At 56.1% G+C, this 25,715-nt stretch overlaps 1 protein-coding gene across 3 annotated transcripts in view; it reads left to right on the top strand.

Annotated features, from left to right (window-relative positions):
• The first annotated feature begins 912 nt into the window (after positions 1 to 912).
• DSCAML1 (DS cell adhesion molecule like 1) overlaps positions 913 to 25,715 on the top strand; it is a 350,275-nt gene continuing 325,472 nt past the window's right edge. Inside the window, exons 1-4 of one of the 3 annotated variants that reach the window (XM_045038356.1) lie at positions 949 to 1,087; positions 17,055 to 17,110; positions 17,290 to 17,372; positions 21,363 to 21,509. In XM_045038356.1, the coding sequence (XP_044894291.1) occupies positions 17,094 to 17,110; positions 17,290 to 17,372; positions 21,363 to 21,509 (247 nt within the window). In that variant the 5' untranslated portion in view covers positions 949 to 1,087; positions 17,055 to 17,093. Of the gene's footprint in view, positions 1,088 to 17,054; positions 17,373 to 21,362; positions 21,510 to 25,715 lie in introns of all 3 variants that reach the window. The other 2 variants (XM_045038357.1, XM_023239146.2) reach the window with 2 other exon arrangements.

Genomic DNA, 25,715 nt, shown 5'->3' with positions numbered 1-25,715 from the left:
TACCGTGGCCCCCTTCTCCGGGTCCTGCGTGGGCCCTTATTCTGGAATCACCAACACAAGGAGGGCTTCCTAACCACAGCAGCCTTTGTCACACAGCAGACCTGACTCGGCCGTGCCTTTGTCCCCAGCGCCAAAGCCCGTGCCTGGCGCACAGCAGGTCCTCCACATTCATTTTGGAACTGAGATGCCCTCACTCAAGCCCCATGGAATCCCATGCCAACTCTAGGCAGATTGGTATAAGGAAGAAACCAATTTCTGCCTGCTGAGAAAGCTATGCGGGTGGGGTAGGTGAAGATAAAGGAGGAAGATACACGAGGTAGAACAGACATTAAACTATTTATTGCAAATAATTGTGCCAAGTGCTGAAGACAATTGGGAAGTCGCGCTGGGGGGGGGGGGGGGGCGTTGGCTGGGCTCAGCCCCGGCTCCCCAGGGGCCAGGCTTGCAGACCTAGAGGTTGGAAGGGCACGCAGCTTTGAGCTTTGAGGTGGGGAGTAGCTCCGGGGGACGCCAAAGGATCTTAGTCTGGATTTTATTCAGAGCATCCATGGGTAAACTGAGTCCGCAAGAGGCAGGCAGCATTCGCCCCAGGTGCCGGGCCGGGAGACGCAGGGCCTCCTTGGCCCGAGCATGGCGGGCTCTTGGCGCACGTAGGACACATGTCACCCTCCGAGCCGGCGGGCGGCGGGGACCCCTGGCTTCTCGGACGGCGAACCCGGGCCGGGGGCCGGCTGGTCCCGGCCCCCGCCCCCGTCCCCGGGCTTGCGGGGCCGGGGGCCGGCTGGGCCCCGGGCTCGCGCGGCGCTCACCACCCGGGGTGCCGCGGGGGGGCGGGGAGAGCGGCCGCCTAGCCCAGCCCCGCGGATGACAGGAGCCAGGGAGCCGAGGAGGGAGGAGCCGCCGCCGCCGAGCGCTGGGCTCAGGAGCAGAAAGAGCGGGGCGCGGAGTGCGGGCGGCTGGGAGCGCGCTGAGCGGGGGAGAGGCGCTGCCGCACGGCCGGCCACAGGACCACCTCCCCGGAGAATAGGGCCTCTTTATGGCATGTGGCTGGTAACTTTCCTCCTGCTCCTGGACTCTTTACACAAAGGTGAGACCCGCGCGGGCGCCGGGGCGGCGGAGGCGGCGGAGCCGGGGTGCGCGCGGGTGGCGGCGAGGCGGGGCGCCCGGCGGGCTCCAGGTGCCCGGGGGCGGGGGGCCGACCTCGGTGCCCGGCTCCGGGTGGGGCGCAGCGGGGGCGGGGCCGGCACTCGGAGAGAGGTCAGGTGAGAGGGTGCCCTCGACCGCGCCGCCGGCCGCCCGCGCCTGCCGTTTTGGGGCGCGCCCGGAGGGGTGGTGGGGGACGAGCCCCTCGTCTCCCCGCGCCCTGCCGGGCCGCGGTTTCTGCCCGGGACCCCTCCCCCAGCCCCTCGCCCGCCTCCTGCGGCTTGGTGGCGCCGGGACCCCGGGGTGCCCTCCGAGCGGAGGGGTCCTCAGGCCGTGACTGTTGGTTGGCCCGGGAGTCCTCGCTTCTTCGGGCCTCGGACTCCGCGGCTCACTCCTCCTCTGCCGCCCTGCGCCCCTCCGCCGCCCCGGACCCCCAGCGCCGCACCGCAGGGCGCTGATCCGCGCCGGGGCCCGATGCAGGGCGGGGAGAGCTGGGGGTGCCGACAGCCGGGGTCCCTCGGATGGCAAGTTTGTTCTCCAGACCCAAAGGTCGCCTTCCCCCAGCCCCACCTCACCCCCCACCCCCTCCCTGCCCCCGGCACTAGCCGCGGCTTCGCTGCCCCGCCTGAGCCACCCCGGGCAGCGCGCCCCAAGGTGCGAGACTCTCCGCTTCCGCGCCGGGTCAGCCGGACACGGGGACAGTCTTCAGTTTGGGGGGGAGGCGTGTCGCTTTCCCCGGAGAGAAGGCGTTGCTAGGGGTGGGTCTAGGTGTCCGGCTTGTCCAGACCTGCCGCTCGGGCGCCGCGCACCTGATCCTCGAGGTAGCCGGGACTGGGGGGTGGGGAGGGGGCAGACATTCCTGACCGGAGGCACCTGGGCACTGAGTTGGGACCGGGCTGTCGCCGGCGTTAGGGCTTCCAGGCTATGGCAGAGGACGTGCCCCCGGGCGCGCAGATGGCGGGAGATGAGGCGGCCGAACTCCGCGCCCTTGCGCAGCGAAGCACACACGCTCGAACCAGCTCGGCTTTACCTGTTCAGCCCTCTAACTTTTCTCCTCCGCGCCCTGGGGGCGGCTTCTCCCCGCTTTGCCCCGCCGGGGGCCCCCGCCGAGCCGCAGCTCTTGACCCCTAGGCGATGGGGGAAGGGCAATCCAGCAGGGGGTTGGCGCTCCGGGAGGGGTCTAGTTTTTTCCCCCCGTGCGGATGCCCCAGGGTCTGGAGTCTGCAACCTGCCGGAGCTGACGGCAGTATCTCGTGGCTTGGGGGTGGGGGTGGGGGGGCGGCGGCGCGGGGAGCAGGGTGACCCTTGTTTTATCTGTAAATACCGCCCGGTCAAGGCCAGAATGAAGGCCCAGGTACTGCTGGGGTTTGCCTAGAGATCGGGGTGCGGGCGAGAGGTGGCCTCTGAATCGTGGACAAAGTAGTTGAGTTTCTCAGACCCAGCGGGGGCCCACTGGGTGACACGCCAAGCCAAGGCTGGTCTAGGTTGGTTAACCCCTTGTCCCCCGCTCAGCACCCTCTCCTCCCACTTTTGCGGAGCAAGAAGCCAGTCTCCTGCGCCAACCCCCCCCCCCAACCCCCTAACCCCCTCCCCACACCCCACTCTCCCTCTCCCCAGGCTCTTCCTGCCTCCCTCCGCCCCCGCAGGCTGGCTCGGCTCGCAGCTTTAATTACATTAATATTAAAAATACATAAGGTGAGGAGCGGCAGCTTTCTCTCTCTCTCTCGCTAGTTCTCTCTCCACCCCCCACCCCCTTTCCATTTTGTCAGGCGAGAAAGCACAGGCCCAAGGTTCTGCCACACTCTTGCCCAGCTTTGTCCCCGCCGGGCGACCTCACTCCTTCCAGAGGACTCCGTTCCCCAGCAGTGGATGTCCCTCAGCAAATACCTGAAGGACCCCGTCCTCCCCCTCCCAGAAGCCGGGCATTAATAAATGAAGCCTGAGCTATCTGATAGGGAGGAAAGCAGATGGGGGCTGGGGGGAGGTGGAGAAAGGCCCAGAAGGGACAGGACAGCCCGAGGGGCAAAACCCTTTCCAACTCGAGAAGGAAGTTGCCACTGGCCTTGGGCCTAGGGGTAGGCTGGAGGTGCCAGGTGAGGCGGGACCTCGGCGGCCTTTCGGTCTGCACAGCCCTGGCGGCCCTGCCGTTCGGAGGCTCCAGCATTCTGTGTTGGGCACCAGGGCGCCTCGCCAGCCAGGCCTTTCTTTCCCTTCGTGCCTTAATTGGGTCTTAGGTGCCAGGCTGGTCCCCAGGGCCTGTTGTGCTTGGGGTGGCGCGGTGGCGGGGGCCGACAGAGGCGGCTGGGGGAAGATGTGTCGCCGTGAGAGCAGGGAAGGTGGGGTTGGGTGTATTTTCTCTCGTTGCCGGTCACCCCCACGGCACCAAGGAAATGTAAATGTGAACGTTCGAGCCTGTTACAGAAAACAATATCCTCTTGCAATAATTTGTACGTCCATCTGTGAGGAGCGGGAGGAGGCAGAGAGAGAGAGAGAGAGAGAGAGAGCGGAGAAGAAAACAAAATGGGATGGAGCGTCCTCTGGATGGAATTAAGCAGTTATTGAATGTGGTTTAAGCTTCTGTTACTTCCATTCCTCTCGAAATACCTTTTTTTTGATGCCTGAGCTCAGGCCGATTGCCCAGCACTGAACTGGGAAGGTGTTTTAATAATCGATTATCGAGTCTCCAATAACTGCCTTATTATTGCCCAAACAAATCCGGATTTGGGCAGCCAGATGAACCCCAGTGAGGCTCTCTCCGTTGTTACATCCAGCGGGCCAGCATCTGTGTTGGCCGCATTTGCATTTTTACTGTGTAGAAAAACAAGCTTCCCCGGCACTAAAATTCCTGTTTTCTAAAAGCCAAAATAATGGGTTGCATTGATTTTTTTTTTTTTTTTTCCATTTCCCACCCCAACCTCTCGGATGGGGACTCATGGTTCTTCTCTCTTGAGAAGACTGAATTAAAAGGCTTCGTCAAGCCATTAAGAAAATCTCTAACACTCTGTTCGGTGTCTAATTAGAAGGGGGGTGGGGTGCGCTGGGGGAATGTGTTTTGAAAATCTTGAAATGGCAGACACAACTTGGGAGCAGGTGAGGGACTGGCGAGCACTGGGAGGGGGTAGGTGGGCGTAGAGGCCCCCGTCGCTAGAATAACGTGGCGGAGAACCGAATTGCCATCATGCCCGGCGAAGCTTTCAGATGCTTCGTGTTTCTGGCCATCAAAGTCAGCTGCCTTTAATATATTTCTGCAGCAGAATGGGGAGCTCAATTAGAAACAAAAAGCAAGTAAGCAGTTGACCCAAAGGCAGTGCTTAAGTTGAGCAGATCCCAGGAGACTGGCTGGAGAGGCTTGTTTTTCTTAGACTGAGGAACGGGGAGGAGGTGGGCAAGCCAACGGGCGTTTGGCCCAACCGTGCTTTGCTAAACAAGCAAGCCCCCAAGCAGGCAGGCTGGGAGCCCCCAGATACCGGGCGGGAGTCTGCCGAGAGCATCTCTTGGGTTGTTGGCCTTTGACGGGGGCGGTGTGGACCTCTGGCCCCATTTACCTTCTCCATGTCTTCAGGAACCCCATCCTTGTCACTTGCTTGGTCCCCCGCTCAGCCTGGTGAAGGTGGATTTTATTTGTGGTTGAATTGGAGGGAGGGTGACTATTCAGAGCGCCTTTTTTTTTTTTTTTTCAGGAGTAGAGCTACCAGGCTGAGAGAGTCTTTCCTCCCGTGTGATCTTGGAAGAAGTGTTGCTTGGAGACTTTTGAAGTAGTCTAGGGGAAGAGCCCCCCAAGTTCCCAAAGTGCTTTCTCAGCCCCTACCCCAGTAGGTCTAACCAGGACCCAGGTGCCTGAACGGGGTGAGCCACAGGCAGCAGAGATGACAGGGTGCCAGGAACCCAAGGGCAGGCCCTAGATTTGCATATGATTTGCATGCAGATTTGCATGCTGACCTAGCCCGGCCTAGAGCCTCGCCCTCTCTGTGTGAGTAGCCTCTTGAGCTCAGCCTCAGCAGCAGCCGGTCACTTTTTCCTTGCGTGGCATGGGTGTGGGGCAGGGGTGTGAAGAAGGACCATTGCTTCTAGCAGTGCTCCTCTCTTGCCTCTGAGCTCGAGGCCCACAGGGGCTCGAACTGCTGTCGCGGTAAGATGAGTGCTGGTGGGCAGGGACACCTAAGGCAGACCAAACTTGGGGTGTGGGTTGTCCCTCTCGGGCTGCAGGAAGGAGAGCATGAGGAGAGGGGACCACACCTGCTGTGGAAATCCAGGGTCAACAGCAGACTTCTGGTGAGCACACCCTCAGAATGCAGGAAGCCGGGTGCTGAGGGCTGTGGGCAGAAGCGAGAGAAGCAGTGTGGATGGGAAGAGGTATGATGGGAAGCAGAAGGCTCTTTCACCCTCCTGGTTTGTCCACTTCCAGCTCAGGATGGGGCCGTGGTCTCTGTGAGATTAGGGGAAGCGTCCCGGGGCTGCTTATTCTGACCCTGGGAAGGCAGGTGCGGGGTCACGGAGGGAAGGAGGTGGCCAGAGCTGGGAGGAACACTTGAGAAGCAAGCATTTAGGGCAGCCGGAGTGTTCCTTCCCAGGGAGCCAGCTGGGATGTCTGCAGTGGGAATGTGGCTTCGGGAACGGTTTCGTCTGCATTTCCGGGGCAGGAGCAAATCCTGGCCAGGCAGGTGCAGCTCGAAGGCCTCCCAGAGTTGTTTTTTTCTGCCTCTCTAATGATCCTGGAGGGCCCTGGTTCACCTGGAGCCCACAGAGCTTTCTGAAGGAGGTGGTAAGGAGCCCTAAGGCATTGGGTGGAGCCTAGGGGAGGGCTGGAGGTAGAGAGGGGGAGGGCCAAGCTCCTCCCTCCCCAGTTCTTTCAATCAGAGCATTTTATGTATTGGAGTTGTAAAGAAAAATAAAAAAGATCGCAACTCACCAGTGTGGTGGAAATTTGGAGTCAAAGCAAACCCTTCATTCACATCCCGGCCCCGCACTTACTAGATAGGCGACTTGGGGTCTCCCTGAGCCTCACTTTCTATTAATTGGGATTAAAGCCGATCATACACATAAACTAGCCAGAATGCAGTTGGTACTCAATAAATACTGACCTCTCCTTTTTTTCCTGCACTGCTCCCGCTTTCCTCTCTCTGCCCCTACCTCCAAATAGATCATCGGATCCTGTCCTGAGTAGTTGACTCAATCAGCTGCGGTTTCGGCCGGCCACCTGGCTTCGATTTATAGCAGTAAGAAAAGCTGTGTGGTGGCCAAAGCAGGGGACATCACGGCTTCCTTCTGTCTCGTAGCCCAGTAGCCTGGAGGACCCATCCTCCGCGAGATAGCGGAGGCCATGCAGGCACCTGGGTGTCCCTGGGGAGCCCGGCACACCCCTTTCCCCAGCCACAGCTAGGGCAGCAGAAAAGGGCAGAGGTCGGCTCCGGACTTGGATCTGAGGGCGAGGCAAAGGCCAGTCACACACGCCTGCTGAAGGAAGGCCACGTTGGTTATGAAATCTCTACCGTGTAGCCGAACAGGGTAAGAACTACCCTGGATTTCATGACATAAAGCCTGTGTGAATGGGCTACGCAGGAGAAGCCCCCATGCCTTTCGGCTGGGTAGATTCCTGTGTTTCTCCCTGGTGGGACGAACCTCGCTGTTGTTCGGGTAGTCCCCTGACAGCCCATGACCTTGGGGGGGGTCCCTCGGCCGCTTCTCCCTTCATGACCCAGTCAGCTAGCTGCAGGGAAGCGGCATATGATCCAGAGGTCAGGTGCTGCCCATGGCAGGCTGCGGCCTACGGGCTCCACGAGTGTGGGAGAGGCTGGGGGCACGACAGCCCGTGTGCCCTGTTTAACAGATGTTTGTCCAGTGCTGCTTTGGCGTGAACGGCATTAGCCTCGGGTACCACCCGTGCCATCCAGCTGCTACTCCCCTCGTCCGTTCAGCCCCACCTCCCCGTGTCCTCGCTCTTCGTGATGCTGGCATTGACAGTTTCCAAGGTCACCACCTTCATTAGGAACCGAGTTATTCAAATGCTAGTTGCACTTCCATTACACTGTGTGTGTGTGTGTGTGTGTGTGTGTGTGTGTGTGTTGGGAAGAATGTCGTCTGCAGACCTAGATGACAAAGCCCAGCCTGATTTAGGCAAGTCACCTAAGAGGTCATGTGTCTCTGTTTCCTCATCTGTGAAATGGGGGGGAATGACCCCTGTCCTGACTGTTCCGCAGGGCACCTGTCCTTGCATGTGTGCAGGAAGGATGCGGGGCCCGTCATTGTAGATCGTGTGATGATGCTTTGTAAACCAGACCGGGCAACAGAGAAACACACACGTGTAAGAGCCACAGTAAACCACTTTTATAGCCTTATAAATCCTTTGCTGAAACGTGAGGTATAATTACTGTCACTTCATCATCCAGGAACAACGAAGGTCTCCCAGCTGTGTGTGGCTGTCTCCCCACTCCTCGGGCCCCCCACATACGGAGAATTTTGCCAGCGACGTGGGGAACGGCTGACAGGGCACAGCCAGGCTGGCAGTGGTCTTCTGGGAGCAGGCTTGGCACCGTCCCTGTGGCTCCGGTGTCTGGTGGGAGTGGGAAGAGCCTACCTCTGCTCCCTCCCCAGGTCCTTGGGTGTGAGTTGCTTCCATAGTCCTCTGGACACCCTTCGGCAAGGGTGATTCTCCCTGCAGAGGATGCACGGTCTTTTGTGGGAGGAGCAGTAGGCATAGAGTCCTATCTTGTGCGACCTCATTTGAGGTGACGGCAGTTACTGGAATCCGGGCCCTGAGAGCCCGGCTGAGTCAGGGTTATGGCCACCCTGCTTCTGGGATGGCCTCCCAGAGCCATGGGGTCTAGGGTTGGGGACCTGCTTTGCGGCGTGAGAGAGAGTGAGCGAGCGAGCGAGCAGATGACTGCCATGGGCTAAAGTCTTCCGGGTTGGAAGGCAGCTTTGAGGACGCGGGATCCGACCCTTAGTCGGATGTGTGACCCCGTGCAGGTTTCCCACTAGACCCACTGTTCTGCTCCGGCCCTTGCAGCCGCAGGAAACCCCTTCTTCTGAAGGCAGCCCCTTCTGGCCACACGGTTCTATTACAGAGCTCGTCCTTAGGATCCACGGTCTGGGTCCTGTACCTTCTGTTCACTGGCCTTGGTTCTGTGTTTTAAGCACGGGGGTATAGGTGAAGCCCTCTTCTGCTGGATAACCCTTTGGCCCTCTGCAGACAGATGTCTGCCCACCGGAGGCCTCTCCTCCGTGTATCCAGCCCCTCTGGTTCTTTGGATGCTCCCTCATCCACGTCATTTCATTTCTCCGTGAGGCTCCTTTATTCCTCGGCTGCTGGGCTCTGTAAGTGGGGTGGCCAGAATCGAAGGGAACAGTAGAGACAGCGGTCAGGTCCCAGCCAGGACACTGGGTAGCTGTGGACCTGAGGTTACTTACTCTGTGCCCCCGGCTCCCCATCTGTAAATGGAAGAGATTGGACAAAATAATCTCTTAAGTCCCTGAAGCGTTAACAATCTAAATCTGGGAATCTCTAGGGACAACTGTGCTGTCTGAGCCGACTCCCTAGAAGGACCTTCTGGCCGTAAGAGGCCTTCCCTTCCCCAGGCCTGTCTAGAAGGGGCTGGGAGATTAAAGAGTCTGTTTGTCAGCTGTTGGCTCATAGCTTCTGGAGCCGGTGGTGAGGGGCCTTGTAGGTTGGAAGATGACCGATCTTTGCTGGGTCTCACAGGTTGCTGGTTGCAGGAAGTATGTTTGTGCTGAGGATCTTAAAAAACCAAAATCAGAACCGAAAACCGAGGTTTCTGATGGGGAGGTAGAGCCCCTGGGTGCTTGGAGCTGTGCTGCTCAGTGGGGGGCAGGGGAGGGGGTAGGACTGCTTCCCTAGGGAAATTTGGAGCTGGAGGGCTGGCATTTAGTTGTGGGAATGGGGGGTGCACTAGGGATGAAATGTTGGAAGCCCGGGACAATCCCAACTCAGTAAGAAATGTCATACCCCAAATTGCTCTCCCTCGGAAACCCCCCTGATGGTACGTTCACACCCTGGAGACGGTCTGAGTCTAGAATGTGTGGTGCCCATTGAGGGATACCAGCCGGAAGGGAGGGAGGCCTGGGGTGGACGTGTAGGTCTGCCACTGTTAGCTGCGTGAAACTAGGAGATTGCTTGACCTAACGTCCTGTGTTCTCCTCTGTACAATGGGGTCTCGTGGTTAGAGGTGGTTGTAGGGGTTCAATGAACAATAATAACGCGGGGGAAGGGCGTCTCACGGTGCCCGGCACCAAATGAGTGCTAAAAACGAAACGATGGCCGTGGTGATGGTGAGGACGGTGGTGAAGCAGGTGCGCCAGGTTTGGGGGACAGCGATGGACGGGAGGCCTGGGACTTGGTCCTGGCCGTTCCATTGTGCCCCGGGGCAACTGCCCACTCTGATGGCCTGTAAATGCTCTGATGCCGTCCGGGGAGACCTTCCCCAGGGTCTAGCCACAGACTGTGTCTGAGGCGTGGACGCACAAGAAGTGAGTTTCCTGATGAAGGAGCCAGACCCTGTCTCGCTGGTCCAGACCTGGGGTTTTGGTCGAGTTGAGGTCCCGCCGGTTGGTCTCCGGGCCTGAGTTTGCCAACTGACTATGGGATAAGAAGAGTCAGAGCGAGGGCAAATAATATATCGCCTATGGAAACCTTTGTGTGCAAATGCAGTGCAGTAATGAACCTGGCAGATTAACCTAAGAAACTCACCAGGCCACATCTGCATAAAAAAAAAACCGTGTGCGAGCCTGCGGGCAGCAGCGTGAGGCTGTTGCAATGCTTTACTGTTATCGATCACACACTATTACTTCATTAACTCGATCGCCAAATTAAGTTAATTAATGTGGTGCTAAGGTCCTGTCCGCCAAGCCCATGGAAACTGCCTATTGTTGGAAAAGGTGATGTTGGAGGTCCAGCATGGCAAAATCTACTTTTCTCTGGGGAGTGTTGCTCTGAGCTGTGGATGGAGGACCGCCCGCGTCAGAAATCGTTTCCTGGCCCTCGGACGCACTTGGTGAACCTGTTGTCTAAGGATCTGTATTTTTAACCAGCTCTCCGGCTGATTCTGTATCAGACCGTCTGAGAACTGTGTTAGATAGTGGTAGTCGTTATTGCTGTAGGTGAGGGGTAAGTGTTTGTTGTGGGATATTTATTCTGCAAGTGCCGTTTGCCTGTTATAATGAAAATACTCATAAACAATAGCAACGGATACTCAGGTGGTGCCGGGCGCGAAAGTATACCCGGACACTGTCGTTGACAGGGACTCGTCCAACCTGACAACGCTTGAGGTCACCCCCATTTTATGCACGGGGAAACTAAGGCACAGAGAGGTGAGGTCATCTTGCCCGAGGTCACGTTGCTTGTAAGCGGCAGAGCAGGGATTCAAACCTGGGGAGCCCGGCCCTGGAGTCTGGGTGCTAAGTGCCCAGTGGTGGCCGGGACAGGGAGCTCACAGCCCTGCAGGGGAGCCCTGCCGGTTCCCCCCGCCTCTACTGTCCTGGGGACCCACCGCTTTCCCCCCATCCACACTTGCCGTGCCGGGGCATGGAGACCCCTGAAGCCTCTTGCCCATCTCTGGGGGGGCGGGTGACAGGTCCAGCACTGGCAGATGCTCCTGGATGAAAAGTCCAGTGAATGAGATGAGTAAATATTGTAAAGGAGGAGAGCAAAATGACTCACTTCTCCCAGTGGAGGTGGCGAGGTGTTAATAGTTCAGCCCCCTTGGGTTGTCATTTATGCTGGCTGGAGACGATCACATGGGGACAATTCAGCATACACCTGGGAGGAAGCCTCGGTGGGCCCACCGCAACCCCGGCCAGCAGGGTGGGGGCCCACGGGCGTCAAGTTTCCTTCCCCGAACTAATCCGGATGGCCAGCCGGTGGCGGCGGGAGGGAGGGCCAGCGCCCGGAGAGTTGATGTGATGGATATTCAGATTTCAGTGGTGACCCTGGGGGCCGCCCAAATGCCTGGGGGCGATTTCTGGTTTAAAAATATTGCGGGGCTATTTCTACACTTCTAATCTCCCAGCGATTTGGAGCCTTGTTTTCTGAAACACGGCGTCAGGGTGGTGCTGCGCGTTAAACGGCAGAGAAGATTAAATGGGTTTAAGTCTGGGCGTCTGTCACATCACAACCGAGCCCATAACTTCCATTTTCTATTAAAAATCCATTTCCCCCTTTGACCAGAAGAAGCTTTGCTGTTGATCTGAATGTCTCCCTCTTTATTTATGAAGTGTTTCCCCCTCCTCTCGTTCTCTCTGTAAATACGCCTGGTTGTGTCTGCGGAGGGAAGGGAGGAGCTGGGGCAGGGTTGGGGGGGGGGAGTGTGTGTGAGGGGGCTTCCCTGAGACTTAAGGGGGCAGTAGGAGTTTCCGGTGCGAGGACGTGCTTTCCAAACTGGGACTGGCTTCCAGGGAGGTAGTGAGGGGGAACCTCCCAAGGCCCCCAACTTTGAATTCTTTTCCTCGGCGTCATGACTGAAAAAACTCAGGCTTGGGACCAGGCAGACCTTGACCGAATGTGGGCTCTGCCTCTTTCTAGCTGGACAATCTCTCCGTGAGCCTCTCTCTCCTCACCTGTAAAATGAGACGGACAGGACCACCTTGTACCTTTGTGCGAGAATTAAGTGAGAGAGCACCCTGGGAGGTCAAGACCCCTGACCACCCCCCCGCCCCCCACCCCATGTGCCTGGCACACAGCAGGTGCTCAGTCAGTGTTAGTCTCCTTTCTTTTGAGAACTTGCACCGTTAGCTAAGTCACTAAGCCTTCAGGGAAGTAAGTGTAAGGTGAAAACGAAGTCGGGCCTGGGGCGCCTGGGTGGCTCAGTCGGCTAAGCGTCCGACTTCGGCTCGGGTCACGATCTCACAGTTCGTGGGTGTGAGCTCCGCATCGGGCTCTGTGCTGACAGCTGGGAGTCTGGACCCTGCTTTGGATTCTGTGTCTCCCTCTCGCTCTGCTCCTCCCCCATTCACGCTCTCTCTCTCTCTCTCTCTCTCTCTCTCTCTCAAAAATAAACGTTAAAAAAAGATTTAACAAAATAGGAAGTTGGGCCTAGGGCTACAAGAACTTGCCTAAACTCAGTCCCCCAGCCTGCAAACCTCCTCGTGGTCTCCTATCCCTGAGGGCCACCTCGCCACTCCAGCTGTTCCTGCCTCTCGTCCCCAACGCTGCCCCCGGCAGGTTTCTGTGGGGCTCCCCAAACATGCTGTCCCCACCTCTGCCATAGCGCGTCGTTCGGGCTGGCCTGGGTTCTGGGAGTGCCTTCATTTAGATCTTATTTCAAGGCTCAGCTTGAGCCCCGCCATCCCCAGAGCTGTCCCCCTGGCTGCTGAGTAACAGTGCTCTGTAAATGTCTTCTGAAAGAGCAACACTTATCTGGTCCCTAGGTCGGGAAGGACCTGGGGAAGGAGAGCCTTGGAGGGTGGAGGAGGGTCTTGAATTCTGCAGGGCTGCAGAGTGGCGCTTGTGCCCCGGCCACCGTTTGCAGTAACCGTAAGCACCCTGGATCCGTCGGCCAGTGGGGGGGGGGGTTCCCTGGGACCGGAATAGCAACCTCGTCCCTCCTACTCACGCCTCCTCTTTATGGGGAACCAAGTACTCCCGCATTCTGTTTGCTCTGCTCTGCAGTCCTGGAGGGCAGGTCAGATGGCACAGTCCCTGTCTTTTGTGAATGAGGACATCGAGGCTCAGAAAGGCTCGTGGCTAGCCCCGGGGACCCACGGTAGGTCAGGGGTGAGTCCCAGGAGGGAAGGCAGCTCGTCAGACTCCTAGCACAGCTCTCTTGTCCCATGCCTTGCTCTTCTCGGTGCTTGCTGAGGTTTTGTCACTGCTCTGAAGATTCGAACCCACCGTAGGGACCATGCCGGACCCCATGCGGTTGGAGTGAGACCCTTGCTAATCCCCCTTTTAGGGCCGGGTGACCGAATGGACCCATTGCTGCCACGGCCACTCACTGGTGCCCCTGTGCCAACCTTTGCACTGGCACGTGGCAGAGATTTGAGATACTGGGTGGTCAGTGCCTCAGTTTCCCCTTTATAGATTTGCTCCCTCCTTTCTCTTGGCAGCTGGGGTGAGGCTAAATTAATGTTTGTTAGAGGGCTTCTGCATGCTGGCCTGACAGGTGCCTTGTGATGGTAAAGTATGAGCCCGACGTAAGTGCAAAATGCTATTGTTTTACACCTGAGGGTGATGTTTCATAATGGCAATGCGCTGTCAGAGCCGTAAGCAGAAATGAATGGTTTGTCTCATCCTCCCCAGCTCCCCCAGACTCAGAAGACAGCAGCTCGCATCCCGGGGTGGGAGACATATGAGGCTACTCACCTTTTGCTATAAATCTGCCGTTTCATCAGTCCTGACAGGTGGCTGGACAATCCCAGTCAATTCATCAATTAAATCTACCCATTTGTAGTTGCTGAGAACCCCGTGTCCTTGGCTCTGGAAGGATCCAAGGCTCAGAGTGCGGGAAGGCCGCTCTCATTGTGGCCGATGCTCCTGGTGGCAGTGGAGGAGGCCCGAGGAAGGGGCCGTCTCGCAGGTGGAGGCGTGGGACGGATTTCCAGCCGGGAGAGAGGGAGACGAGGGCTGTGTGTTTGGGGTGGGGTTGAGATGGAAGAAAGGATGGGGTGGGGCGTACCCAGCCCGGAAAGCCAGATTTTGTGGTTTGTCTCCACCGTGGTTCACGGGATAGAGCGGTTCTATCCCCGGGTCCAGAAGTAAGGCGGCGTTGGGATTCAGTCCCAGCTCTGGCACTCACACTGTATTACTTTGAAGTTAGTTAACTTTGAGTCATAATCTCCTTATCTGTGAGATCAAAATAACAATAATACCACTCCGCAGGGAGTCATGAAGATTAAGTGAGATAATATCTACAACGGGTCTAGCCTCTTATAATTGCTGGTGGTATTATTATTACTGAGGGCTACATCACAAATATTTTCTTACCCTGTTCCTTGAATCAGATAATTCTGAACTCCTCTCTGTCGGGAATCTTTCTCCGCTTCCCCCGTCCATTTGTCAGGCACAATGTAGAGTCTTGCTGTACCTTGATGGATTTTGGCTCCCCAAATCCATAAAGCTGCCATGGAGAGGATGTCTGATTAACTAGGTTGTCTCAGGAAGCCTCCAGAACCCCAGAGTGATGGACCTGCTCTCACAGGCTAAGCATTGTCTGAGCTGTCGAGTCCGACAGGGGGCTCCTCCCAGGAGGAGTGTGTGCGTGTGTCTATGTGTGCAGGTGCACAGGTGTATTAATTCTGTTCTTGGCCATCTAAATTTGGATGTTGGTGGCCAGGTGGTGTTTGAGGAAGGCGAAGGCCCCCTCTTTGTTACTGCAATGGTTACAATCATCTAATTGTTCCGAACAATTGTTCCAGACTCTGGGCTCAGATTGCCTGTGTCTGCATCCCCGGGCCCTCGCTCACTGCTTGTGTGGTCTTGGGCAAGTTGCTTTGATCTCTTGGTGCCTTGGTTTCCTCATCTGTAAACTGGGAAGGACAGTACCCCCTACTGCATAGGGTTGTTGCAAGGTTAAAAGAGGTCGTATAAGTAACGTGCTTACAACAGTGCCTGGCGTGTGGGAGACGCTTCACAAATATTCGCTGAATGAATCGCAGTAAGGAAGTCTCTCACAAGGGGAGCAGGCCACGGAAAGGGAGCCTGGCAAATCTGGGTCCAAAGAGAAGCCTTCCTAGGCCTCAGTTGGCTGACCCGTGAGGTGCCGGGGTTTCGTGATTTTGGAGAATACTCTAGCCGCTGTGAGTGAGGCACGTTTCTGAGCTTCTGAAAGTCTTAGGAGACGGGCCGCTCCCCTCAGAGCAGGCTTGCTCAGTCATCAACACCGGGACTGTCACCGGGGGAGGCAGTGTGAAGAGGAGGATGGAAAGGTGATACCATTCCCTCCCCAAGAGCCTTTCGGCCGCTAAGGGTGCTGCGCCTGGTGGGGACAGCAAATGCATTTGCCGCTAAGAGGATGCCCCTGACACCCCAGCAAGGAGCCCCTGGACGTGTTTTCCGGCACTGATGCTAATGGCTTCATCGTGGCTTTTTGTGAGATGGTGGGAATTGCTCTGACCAATGAGGCTTAATGGCCTCCCTCAACAAGTTGCCCGGTGCGTTCTCCCTGGAGGCTCTGCTCAGAGTTAAGCCAAGAATATTAATACAGTCCGGATGCAGGCCCTCCTCCTTCTCATAAAGTTGTGGAAATTGAGGTCAAGTTGGGTCCCCTGCAACGTTCTTGAAATAAGCCGCGGAGTGGTTTGTTTGCTGCGTGATCTTCCTGGTGGGGAGGGAGGGGCTTCCAGCCGGAGACCTGGGACTGGGCTGTCTTCTTCTTCTGGGTCGTCGCCGCTTGTTCAGAGGTGGCCCTTCTTAGGGAGGCAAGGCTCCCCAGCAGGGAGGGAGGCCCCGGTTCCACCATTCGGGGCTGCGTCCCATCAGGCAGGAAAGACTGAGGCCGGGCGCCGGTGTGAGAGCTGCGGACAGCTGTCCCCCCCGGTCGGGTGGCCCTGCTCTAGTCAGGCAGCTGCACTCCTGAGCACGTCCTCCCGGTGGCCGAGTGCTGTGATGGCGACCGGTCACAGATGCCTGAGGTCTCTGCAGCCCTGTCCACCCACCCCTACCCCCACCCCATTTTATAAGCAAAGGATCAGAAGGACAGAGAAGGGGAGCGTCCCCACGGTCAGTCAGTGTCAGGGCTGGGTGGGGTTGGGGCGCCTGGGTGGCTCAGTCGGTTGGCTGTCCGACTTCGGCTCAGGTCATGATCTCGTGGTCTGTGGGTTCGAGCCCCGCGTCGGGCTCTGTGCTGACAGCTCGGAGCCTGGAGCCTGCTTTGGATTCTGTGTCTCCCTCTCTCTCTGCCCCTCCCCCTCCCTCTCTCTCAAAAATAAATAAACATTAAAGAAAAAAAAAGCAAGCTGGTGGGGCTCTTGCTTCCTCACCCAGGTCTTATCCACCCACGGTACCTCTGGTCCTTGATCAGTCCCTCTGGGGCTGTGCCTTTTCCAGAGTGGCCTCCAGAGGTGGAAGACTGCTCGCAAGGTCTCCTGCCATTGTCTCTGCTCCAGGCGAGCATTCCCCTTCTTCGTACCCCATGGTCTTGAGACCTTTCACCTATGGTATGATAGAAAGTGCTCGAAGATCCTCCCTAGAAGCAGTGGGTTCACATTTCAGTTCTGCTGCTTATTAGCAGCATGATCTCTGGCAAATCACATGACTATTCTCAGCCTATAAAAGGGAATGATAGGGGCGCCTGGGTGGCTCGGTCGGTTGAGCATCTGACTTCAGCTCAGGTCAGGATCTCACGGTCAGTGAGTTCGAGCCCTGCGTCGGGCTCTGTGCTGACAGCTCGGAGCCTGGAGCCTGCTTCGGATTCTGTGTCTCCCTCTCTCTCTGCCCCTCCCCCACTCGTACTCTGTCTCTCTCAGCAATAAATAAGCATTACAAAATTTTTTAAAAATTGGAAAGGGAATGATAAAAAAAACGATACCAGCTCCTCTCAGGGTTGTGCAGATGAATTGAGGTAATGGGTGTGAACCTGCCTGCCATATAGTAGGTGCTCAATAAATACTTACCGAAGCCATTTCAGTACTTGTCCTAACGTGTGGTTGCCAATAGTGGATCATGGCTTCAGACCCTTCAGCCTAGCGGAGTGGTGGCCAATCCCCTCTCCGTGGGCTTGGCTTGGTATGGGAGGTGAGATGTTTTCACTCAGGCCGTTCAGGTGCTGGGCTGGAAGCTTCTGTGGGGCAGGGACTGTCTCACATCTGCCTGTGCCAGTGCCCGGGGCATTGTCAGCTCAGTAAGTGCTTCCTGAGTGACTGGTGCTTAAATTATGAATGGGTGTGGGGCACATGGCTCTGTGGTGTGGGGGGTTATCGTCAGAACACGGCTAACCCAGCCTCTCCCCTTGGCTCCCCTGCAGCTCGCCCTGAAGATGTCGGCACCAGCCTCTACTTTGTAAATGACTCCTTGCAGCAGGTGACCTTTTCCAGCTCCGTGGGGGTGGTGGTGCCCTGCCCGGCTGCGGGCTCCCCCAGCGCGGCCCTTCGATGGTACCTGGCCACGGGGGACGACATCTACGACGTGCCACACATCCGGCACGTTCACGCCAACGGGACGCTGCAGCTCTACCCCTTCTCCCCCTCCGCCTTCAATAGCTTTATCCACGACAATGACTACTTCTGCACCGCGGAGAATGCGGCCGGCAAGATCCGGAGCCCCAACATCCGCGTCAAAGCAGGTAAGGTGTCAGCCACCTGCTGCCTCCTGGAGAGCTCCGTCTTAAGGGCGGTGACGGGGAACGGGCAGAGCCCCTTGTTCTGAGGGTCCATGTGGGGGGCGTGGAAGATGTCTGTCTCTCAAGGAAAGTCTTCTGGTCCTTTGGAGTCTTGGCTCCTTACGGGGTGGGCGTCCTTAGGCGAAAGGGACACCGTTCTGAGCCTTCCTTCCCATTCTCCTCTGCAAAGCTGATGCCAACACCCACCCCATTCATCACTACCTGTGATGGTAACTGAGAGGGTGCTCGTTTATTTATTTTTTTAACGTTTAGTTTTATTTTGAGAGAGAGAGCCCAGGTGTGCACGCGAGAGGGGGTAGGAGGGGGGAAAGAGAGAGAGAGAGAGAGATCACGCCCGCGAGGGAGGGAGAGAGAGTCCCAAGCAGGTTCTCTGCACTGTCAGCACAGAGCCCAACTCGGGGCTTGAACTCACCAAATGTGAGACCATGACCTGAGCTGAAATCAAGAGGGTGCTTAACCAACTGAGCCACGCAGGTGGCTGGTGCTCATTTATTTAAAAAAAACAATTTTTTTTAAATAATGTTTGTTTATATTTGAGAGGGAGGGAGATAGAGCGTAAGCAGGGAAAGGGCAGAGAGAGAGCGAGACACAGAATCCGAAGCAGGTTCCAGGCTCTGAGCTGTTAGCACAGAGCCCGATGGGGGCCCTGAACTCATGAACCGTGAGATCATGACCTGAGCCGAAGTCGGACGCTTAAGCTTAACCGACTGAGCCACCCAGGCGCCCCAAGGCAGCTGGTGCTTGTTTAAATTAAGTGTTCATTTCAGTGCTTGGGTCATGGAAAATATCCAGTGAGTTGCTCGCTTCAAAAAACAAAAACCCCCCAAACCCACCCCTTTTATTTAAATATATAAAGAAAAGTACACATATTACGAGCAGGTAGCTTGATGAATTGTCACAAACTTTAACATCCAGATAAAGATACACAACATCAGCACCTCAGAAGCCCCCCGTGTCCTCTTTTCTGCCACCACCCCCCTAGGGGAAACCATTGTCCTGACTTCTAGCAATAAGGGGGTTGGCTCTTTTTGTGCTTTATATAAATGGAGTCCTGCACTGTGTATTCTCTTGAATCCTTTGCTCACTCTTGTGACAAAGAAGAGGGAGACACAGAATCGGAAGCAGGCTCGAGGCTCTGAACTGTCGGCACAGAGCCAGACTTGGGGCTCGAACCCACAAACTGTGAGATCATGACTGAGCCAAAGTCGGATGCTTAACTGAGTGAGCCACCCAGGCGCTCCTCGGCTGTTCTCTTTAAAGAAAGTAAAAACTTTCGTTTCTGGGAGCGAGGTCAGGAGGTGAGGGATGGGCTTAGGTGGAGCTACTCTTAATTAGAATGTCACGGTGCCCTGGTATGTCATAATCTGTTGTAAGGTGTACCTCAAGTAGCAATAAACCACTGACATTTTGGGACTGATTTTCTTAGAAGAGCTTTCTGGGTGGGAGAGGACAGATAATGTTTTAGCCAACCCGCTCTGATGGCACCAAGCCTTGGGTGTGCCATCTTTCCTGGTGATGGTGTTGGGCAAAGAAGGGTAGGTTCTGGGGAAGGCCTCCCAACCTGCCGGCCAAGATCCTGCAAGATATCTGGCTTCCAGGATCCTTCTGCCTCAGGAGTGCGTCTCACAGGTCCAAGGTTCCAAGGAGCTGGCAACAGGTGTCCTCAGGGGGTGAGGTGGGGAGGGCACTCTTGATTAAAGAGCTGGTCTTCATCCAGTTGGTTTGGTTGGGAGTAGAGGTGAGCTCTTCGAACCCAGGACCGTCCTCAGGGTATCGCTCCTGGGGCTCCCTGTGGAACTTCTTCTCAGGAGTAGACCCTTTGCACTGTCCCCCTAACACCATCACGTGCCGGGCCGGAAGCCCTGAGGCCAAGGTTTGGTGCAGTGCCGGCCTCCACAGCCTAGAGGACTGGTTTAAGAGAAAGTAATGTCATATTTCCAGTTGTGTGCCTGTCACTGGGTTAGGATGCAGTTGTCATCACAATCCTGTAAAGTCCTTTTTTTTTTTTTTTTTTTTTTAATACAGATGAGGGACTAAGACGAGGAGAGGTTAAGTGGCTTGCCCAAGGGCACATAGCCAGCTAGTCAGAGGTACAAGCTATAATGACAAACAGCATTTTTGTAGTGCTTTCCTGGGCCAGGCCTTCTACACGCTGCTGTTATCATTGTTGTGATTTCCTTTGACGAATGAGGAAACCGAGGCTCCAGAAGGTTAAGTACCTCTTGGGCAGAGTCGCACAGCGGCTCAGAGGAGGAGGCAGGCCTGCTTGCTCCCGAGCCCGGCCTCTGCTGGCCCCCTGGGAGTCTTCAGGGCCGTGTGCGCCCAAAGCCCAGCTCTGTCCTCTTCCACCCTGCTTCCTGCCCGTGTCAGCTCTCCGTCAGCCTCCTGGGTGCTTCTCTCACGGCCCTGGGCAGTGCCCTGCCCACACCCTTCTCCACCTCTCCTCCACCTCGGCTCTCTCTCTTCTTTGGCACAGTCACAACGGGGAGGTGGGGAGAGAATAAAGGCCTGGGGAGGCCGGGCAGGGCTGGCCTGACTAGAGACACAGCCAATTAAGCGGCTCTTGATGAAGCCAGAGGGGCTGCAGGTGCACAGCCAGAGGGGCTGCGGGGCCCTGAGCGTCACCCTGGCAACCGTGGCAGGGAGAGCAGGAGGGCACGCTGCCCAGGTGCCTGCTGAAGGACAAGGTCGGTAGACAGCGGGGATCTGGCTGCACCAACTCCGCTTGGCAGAGAAGGGTGGAAGGAGGGAACGATCCCTGGAAGAGGCCAAGCAGAGGAGGACAAGGGAGAGGCAGGGCCCCTTGGCCCCACCCCTGAGGCTCAGCCAGCCCACCCATGGGACCCGACATGTAGCGTGGCTGCAGGTGACCGCGACCTAGAACCCAGCCGTGGGACTGAGGCAGGAGGTCCCCACTGCACACTGTGGGGAAGGAACGGAGAGTTCTGGAGGCAGGGGCAAGCCTGGGGGTCAGGCTGTAGGCAGTGTCAGGAGGTAGGAGAGAGCAGGAAGGATTCTTTGTTGCGGGGAATCTTAGAGACCGCCCATTTTCAGACCATCACAATTTCAATTTTTTTTTTTCAACGTTTATTTATTTTTGGGACAGAGAGAGACAGAGCATGAACGGGGGAGGGGCAGAGAGAGAGGGAGACACAGAATCGGAAACAGGCTCCAGGCTCTGAGCCATCAGCCCAGAGCCCGACGCGGGGCTCGAACTCACGGACCGCGAGATCGTGACCTGGCTGAAGTCGGACGCTTAACCGACTGCGCCACCCAGGCGCCCCCAGACCATCACAATTTCAGATATTCTCCTCCGTTGTCCTCATAAACCACCAGGCCCTTCCGGAAAGTTTGGTGTGTGAGCTGCATTTTCCCAGGCTGCCTGTCACGTTGAAGTGGCACAAAAGTCTGTTGTTACATCCCGTGTCGCGGTTTTTATTTTTGGCAGGTTATGGTCGCCGTGCCTAAAACCATTGCCACCCGGGGCCCAGGAAGCATGTAGGAAATCAAGTGTGGTTTGCTTAGAGGAATTCTATCTCATTTCCTCGTTGCCTCCGTATCCCCTTGTTGAATGTGATCACAACGCAGCACTTAGCTGCTGCCCTCGGGCCCTCCCCATCGAATGGTTTGTTAATCCTCCCTGAAATTGGACAGGTTAGAAGCTGGGCTTATGGTCTTGCAGAGGAAGGCTGGGTATTTCTGAGGGGGAGTAGACTCCCCCATAGGGCAGAGAGGACATGACTCAGGCAGGAGGAAGATCATGGCAGGAACCTTGGGGCTGGTTAAACGGGAGGTGGGGGAGGAAGTGATGGGGGGTGGGGCCTGGGGGGGGGCTGAGGGGGCTGAGCGGGCTCTCTGTTCCCTTCTCAGGGCCCTACCAAGTCCCAGCCTTGTGACATCCCCCCTCTTTCCCGCTCCCTCATCTTTCTGCAGTTTTCAGGGAACCCTACACCGTCCGGGTGGAGGATCAAAGGTCAATGCGTGGAAACGTGGCCGTCTTCAAGTGCCTCATCCCCTCCTCAGTGCAGGAATATGTTAGCGTTGTGTCCTGGGAGAAGGACACGGTCTCCATCATCCCAGGTAAGGCAGGACTGTGGCGCCGCGGCGGGCAGGGGTGCTGCGGGGCGGGCGGGGACTGGGGGAGAGATAAAGCAGAGGCGCTGACTTGGTTGTTGAGCTGAGATCTCGAGCTGGTGGTCTTGGTTCTGGTGACTGATTTGTTATTGTTCTAGTGATGCTTCGGCAAAAAAAGGCATCTTTGGTCTCGGCTGGGCACGTCTCTCCGTGGGGCGGTGGAAACCCACGTGCCAGCGGCCTCTCTCTCTGCTGGGCGTGCGACGGTCCTGTCTGGCACAGGGTGCATCCTACTCCCCCAGAGAGCGGGGTCTCCATCCTTCCTGGCCCCTGGACCTTTGCTTGTCCTTGCTTTTTGCAATGGGAGGTGAGGCTGGAGGCTCCTTCACCGTGGCGGGCTGTGGGGAGAGGACAGCCAGGAGGCTGGCGGTGGTGTGCATTCTCGCATGGAATGACCAAGTGATGAGCACCGGATCCTGAGGGCACCAGACACGGGTCACATGCGTGTGGGACTTTGTTTTCACGGCTTAGCCAAAGACCCCATTAGGATTCTAGCTGGCCCCGAGCCTGCCTGTGCCTGGTATCGGGAGAAGAGGTCAATGCCACGTCGTGGGTTCACCTTGCTAGAGCCGCCATGATCGCGAGCCCCTCGTTCTTGGTTCCCTTTTCCTATGTGGTGTTGTCCCTTCAACAGGAAATCTGGTCTGGAAACCCCGAGAGAGGACCTCAGGTCCTCAAAACGCCTCCAGGCCTCCGGTTCCAAAAGGGTGGTTTCCCCCCACCGCTCCCAGCCCCTCTGCCTTCATCCCGGCACGGTGCACACGATCTCCTGTTTTTTCTTCCTTTCCCGGCTGAGCACCTTGATTTGTCCTTTCTGTGAAATGGAGGAAGCTGACCAGGTGTTGAGCGCCCTTGCAGCTTTGATGTCTCATTGTTGGTCGTATGAAATGATTCTCGTTGCTTGGGTTTTCGGGTTGGTTAGGGAAGGCAGACTTCGATGCATGAAAACTGTAAAGCCGGGTTTCTAAATCGTGCTGCGCAGTTGAGTCCCGGGGGAGCTCTTTGGAAGACGCTGGTGCTTGGGACCGCCCCCAAATCAGTATCTCGGTGGTAGAGCCTGTGCATCAGTGTTTTTAAAGCTCTTTACCTGGTTCCAGTGCAGTTAGGAGGAGAGCCAATGCTTAGGCATATTTACAGCTGACATGGCGGGATGCTCTTCTGGAGACATTAATTTGTGTTTTGCTCCTGGTGCTTTTTCCTTCTCTCAGTTCCAAGCAGATGGCCAGGCCGTTATGTTTCCCGGCTTCGGAGCTTGTAGCAGGACAGGAATCCGAATCTACTTTAAGACAACCGCTCTTCCTGCCTTTTGTGAAACCATAAGCTCATAGGAGAGGTTAGGATGGGTGTTCTGGCTGGGGAAGAGGGCCTCTGAGGACAAGGAACAAACGGGACATAGACGAGTCCGAATCCCAGGGATGGGGATGGGACTGGAGGCCGCTTAGTGGGTGCAGCTGGAGGAAGCAGTTGGGCCCCACAATGGGTGGCTGTGTGTAGCTCTGCGGGGTCTGGGACTGAGTCCAGGGTTCTTGCGTCCAAATGAGGCATGGGGTGCGCAGCTCGAGACCCAAAGGGATCATGCAGGCAGGGGCAACCGGCTGGTGAGAGACCGCGGACCTTGGCACATCCCTGGGGGAAGCCCCAGGAATGAAGATCGAATGGCCCATTTATCCCACAGAGTCCGATGGAACGTGATTGACAGAACATAAAGAAAGGTGGTATTTTTTTATGCGCTTGAGTTTATGGGCTAAGAGTTATATTCATTAAAGTAATATCAATTAGTAATATTATTAAATAATAATTATTGTTTGAGTGCTACTACCTGCCAGACACTGGCTAAGAAATGTTCCTATGTGATCTCATTTTGTTCTCATGAAAAGTCTGTTAAGTGTATTTTTTCCCTCCACTTTACAGAAGAGGAAGTAACTTCTTCCGGGTAAGGCATCTATTAAGCAGAGGGCGGGGGCTCGAACTCAGGTCTGTTCTTTCGACCTGTGCACTAACCCCATGCAGAACTGCCTCCAGCACCCATCCACGTATATCCAATGCAGTGTTACTCTGAGTGCAACGGAGGCTTTAAATGTGTGCTCTAGACAAGGAGGGTTTTGGCCTTAGGAAGGGGAAAAAAAGTCCCTGTTGCGTTTTAGGGAAGGCTTCGTGGAATTGAGTCCCTGGAGTTGGTGACCAGACCCCCTAGGTTGAGACTCACCCCACTGTTTAATGAGCTGCGCAAGTCTTTTGCCCCGCTGTGCCTCAGTTTCCCCAGCTGTAATAAAATGGGCATGATGATTGCCCTACTTTACACGGTTTAAGAAGTCAATATTGTAAAAGGTTCCCAACGCTGCCTGGCACACCGAGGACAGCTGTGACCATGATGATGATGACCCAGTGGGAAGAGGGCATTCCTGTTCCTGCTGTTTCCCATGGCAGTGTGTCTGTTTCCATGTAACAGGCCCTGTGGCCCCCCTTTTTGAGTTTCCCAGCGTGGGAAATGGTTGGCTCATCCACACATTCCCTGGCTTCTAACACATCACCTTGTACATGCAGGGCCAGTGCTTGCTAAATGTTCCGTCGGAGCATGTAGGGGTGGTTGGAAAAATCGAGAAGGAACGCGGGAAGAGTGTTGAAATAAGGGTGATCGAAGTGGGTGTGGGGTTGGACGACATGACGACATCCGGTGCAGACGGGAGAGCAGGAAGGTTAACCCGACTCCTAGGCGTCAGAGCTGGAGGCGGTGAGCTTCCCCGCGGCAACCCTTGTAGTTGGGGCTTCGGGGCAATCTTTGATGTCAAGACAGGGCTGGGGGCCCCAAAGGGCATAATTATCAGGGAAGTGGGCTTGGTCCTAATCTGCAGGGCTCTGTTAAACTTCAGTTCTGTAGCACCTCTTTCTTTCCTTTAGCCTTGGAGAATTTTCCTCCCCTGCCCAGCCCTCGGGCACCATCCATAATCATTCTAGATCCTTCTACAGCCACGTTTTAGATCCAGGGACAGACTTTCCGAAGCACACAAATCCAACTAACACGCTCCCAGAGGAGTCCATGAGAACCAGCGACTAGAGGTTGGCTTCCTCCAGCCTCTGTAGATGAGAAGCCAGAACTTGGGCCCACACGCTGCATGCTTTAATTTTGGAAAATGCAAATTGTTCATTGTTTTTTTTCTCATAAAAACAGGATTATCTGCCTTCCATACTCACGCTGTACCCAGTATATGTGTATGTGTGTGTGTGTGTGTGTGTGTGTGTGTGTGTTGTCTGGGAGGTCGGATATCAGCTTCTCGTGGTGGGGGAAGGTTTAATGATTAGGTTGCCGTGAGGTTAGGGGAGGACCCAGGAGCCGGTTATCCCCCCTGATGCTTTAGAGTAGGCTTCTGGAGCAGACAGGACAGTGCTGACTTTGATCTCAGATCCTTCACAGACCACAGGGCCAACAGAAGCAGGTGCTAGAGAGCAGGAGGAGGAATGGGAAGGCTGAGGTGGGTCGCTCGGGGACCCAGGGGACATCTTCTTGGGGAGAGCAGCAGCCCTTTGAGGAGGGGGCGCGAGGGGGTGGGTGCAGGCCTCTGCTAATGAAGAGCTTACCCTGCAACCCCTCTCTCCGAGGGTGTTTGGAAGGAATTAAGGGCTTGGTGCCTAAACACGCTCTGTGAGTTGGGTGTTTGCTCACAGGTTAGCCTTCCCAGCTGTCCAGGGTGGGGAGAGGCAGATAAGCCTCCGGGAGCCGGCCACAGAAACTCTTAGCAGCTTTTTGCCTGTACTTTTCCCAGATAGAGGCTGGAGAGACCAAGATGCAAACTTTCCCCAAAATGCTACTTCCCAGAACTCCCTACTACACCCCTGCCTTTTCTCTCCAAGCTGGACGTCTCCCTTCCATTGGGGCATTTAAAGATGTAAGAGCACAGAGCCTCTCACCTATGATCTGGCAATTTCTACCCTTCACTCCTGTCTCGGGGCCCTTGGTCTTGAGGAGAACTGGCTCTCCAGTGTGGGTGGGGTGGGGGGTAAGAGGGCAAAGGGCTGTGCACAAACATAAATCAAAATTAAGGCCTCCAGTGAAGCTGAGATGTGGTTTAATTTCCCATCTGCATGATCACCATTACAATGCATGTTATTGGATATAAAGATAAATCCGGCCCTGTTCCTAATAGCTTTTAATTT

This window comes from Felis catus, chromosome D1 (assembly GCF_018350175.1).
Source record: "Felis catus isolate Fca126 chromosome D1, F.catus_Fca126_mat1.0, whole genome shotgun sequence".
In the NCBI taxonomy this organism is placed as follows: Eukaryota; Metazoa; Chordata; class Mammalia; order Carnivora; family Felidae; genus Felis; species Felis catus.
The sequence above is the reverse complement of the archived record's forward strand: the minus strand, read 5'-3'. Positions and strand labels throughout refer to the sequence as shown.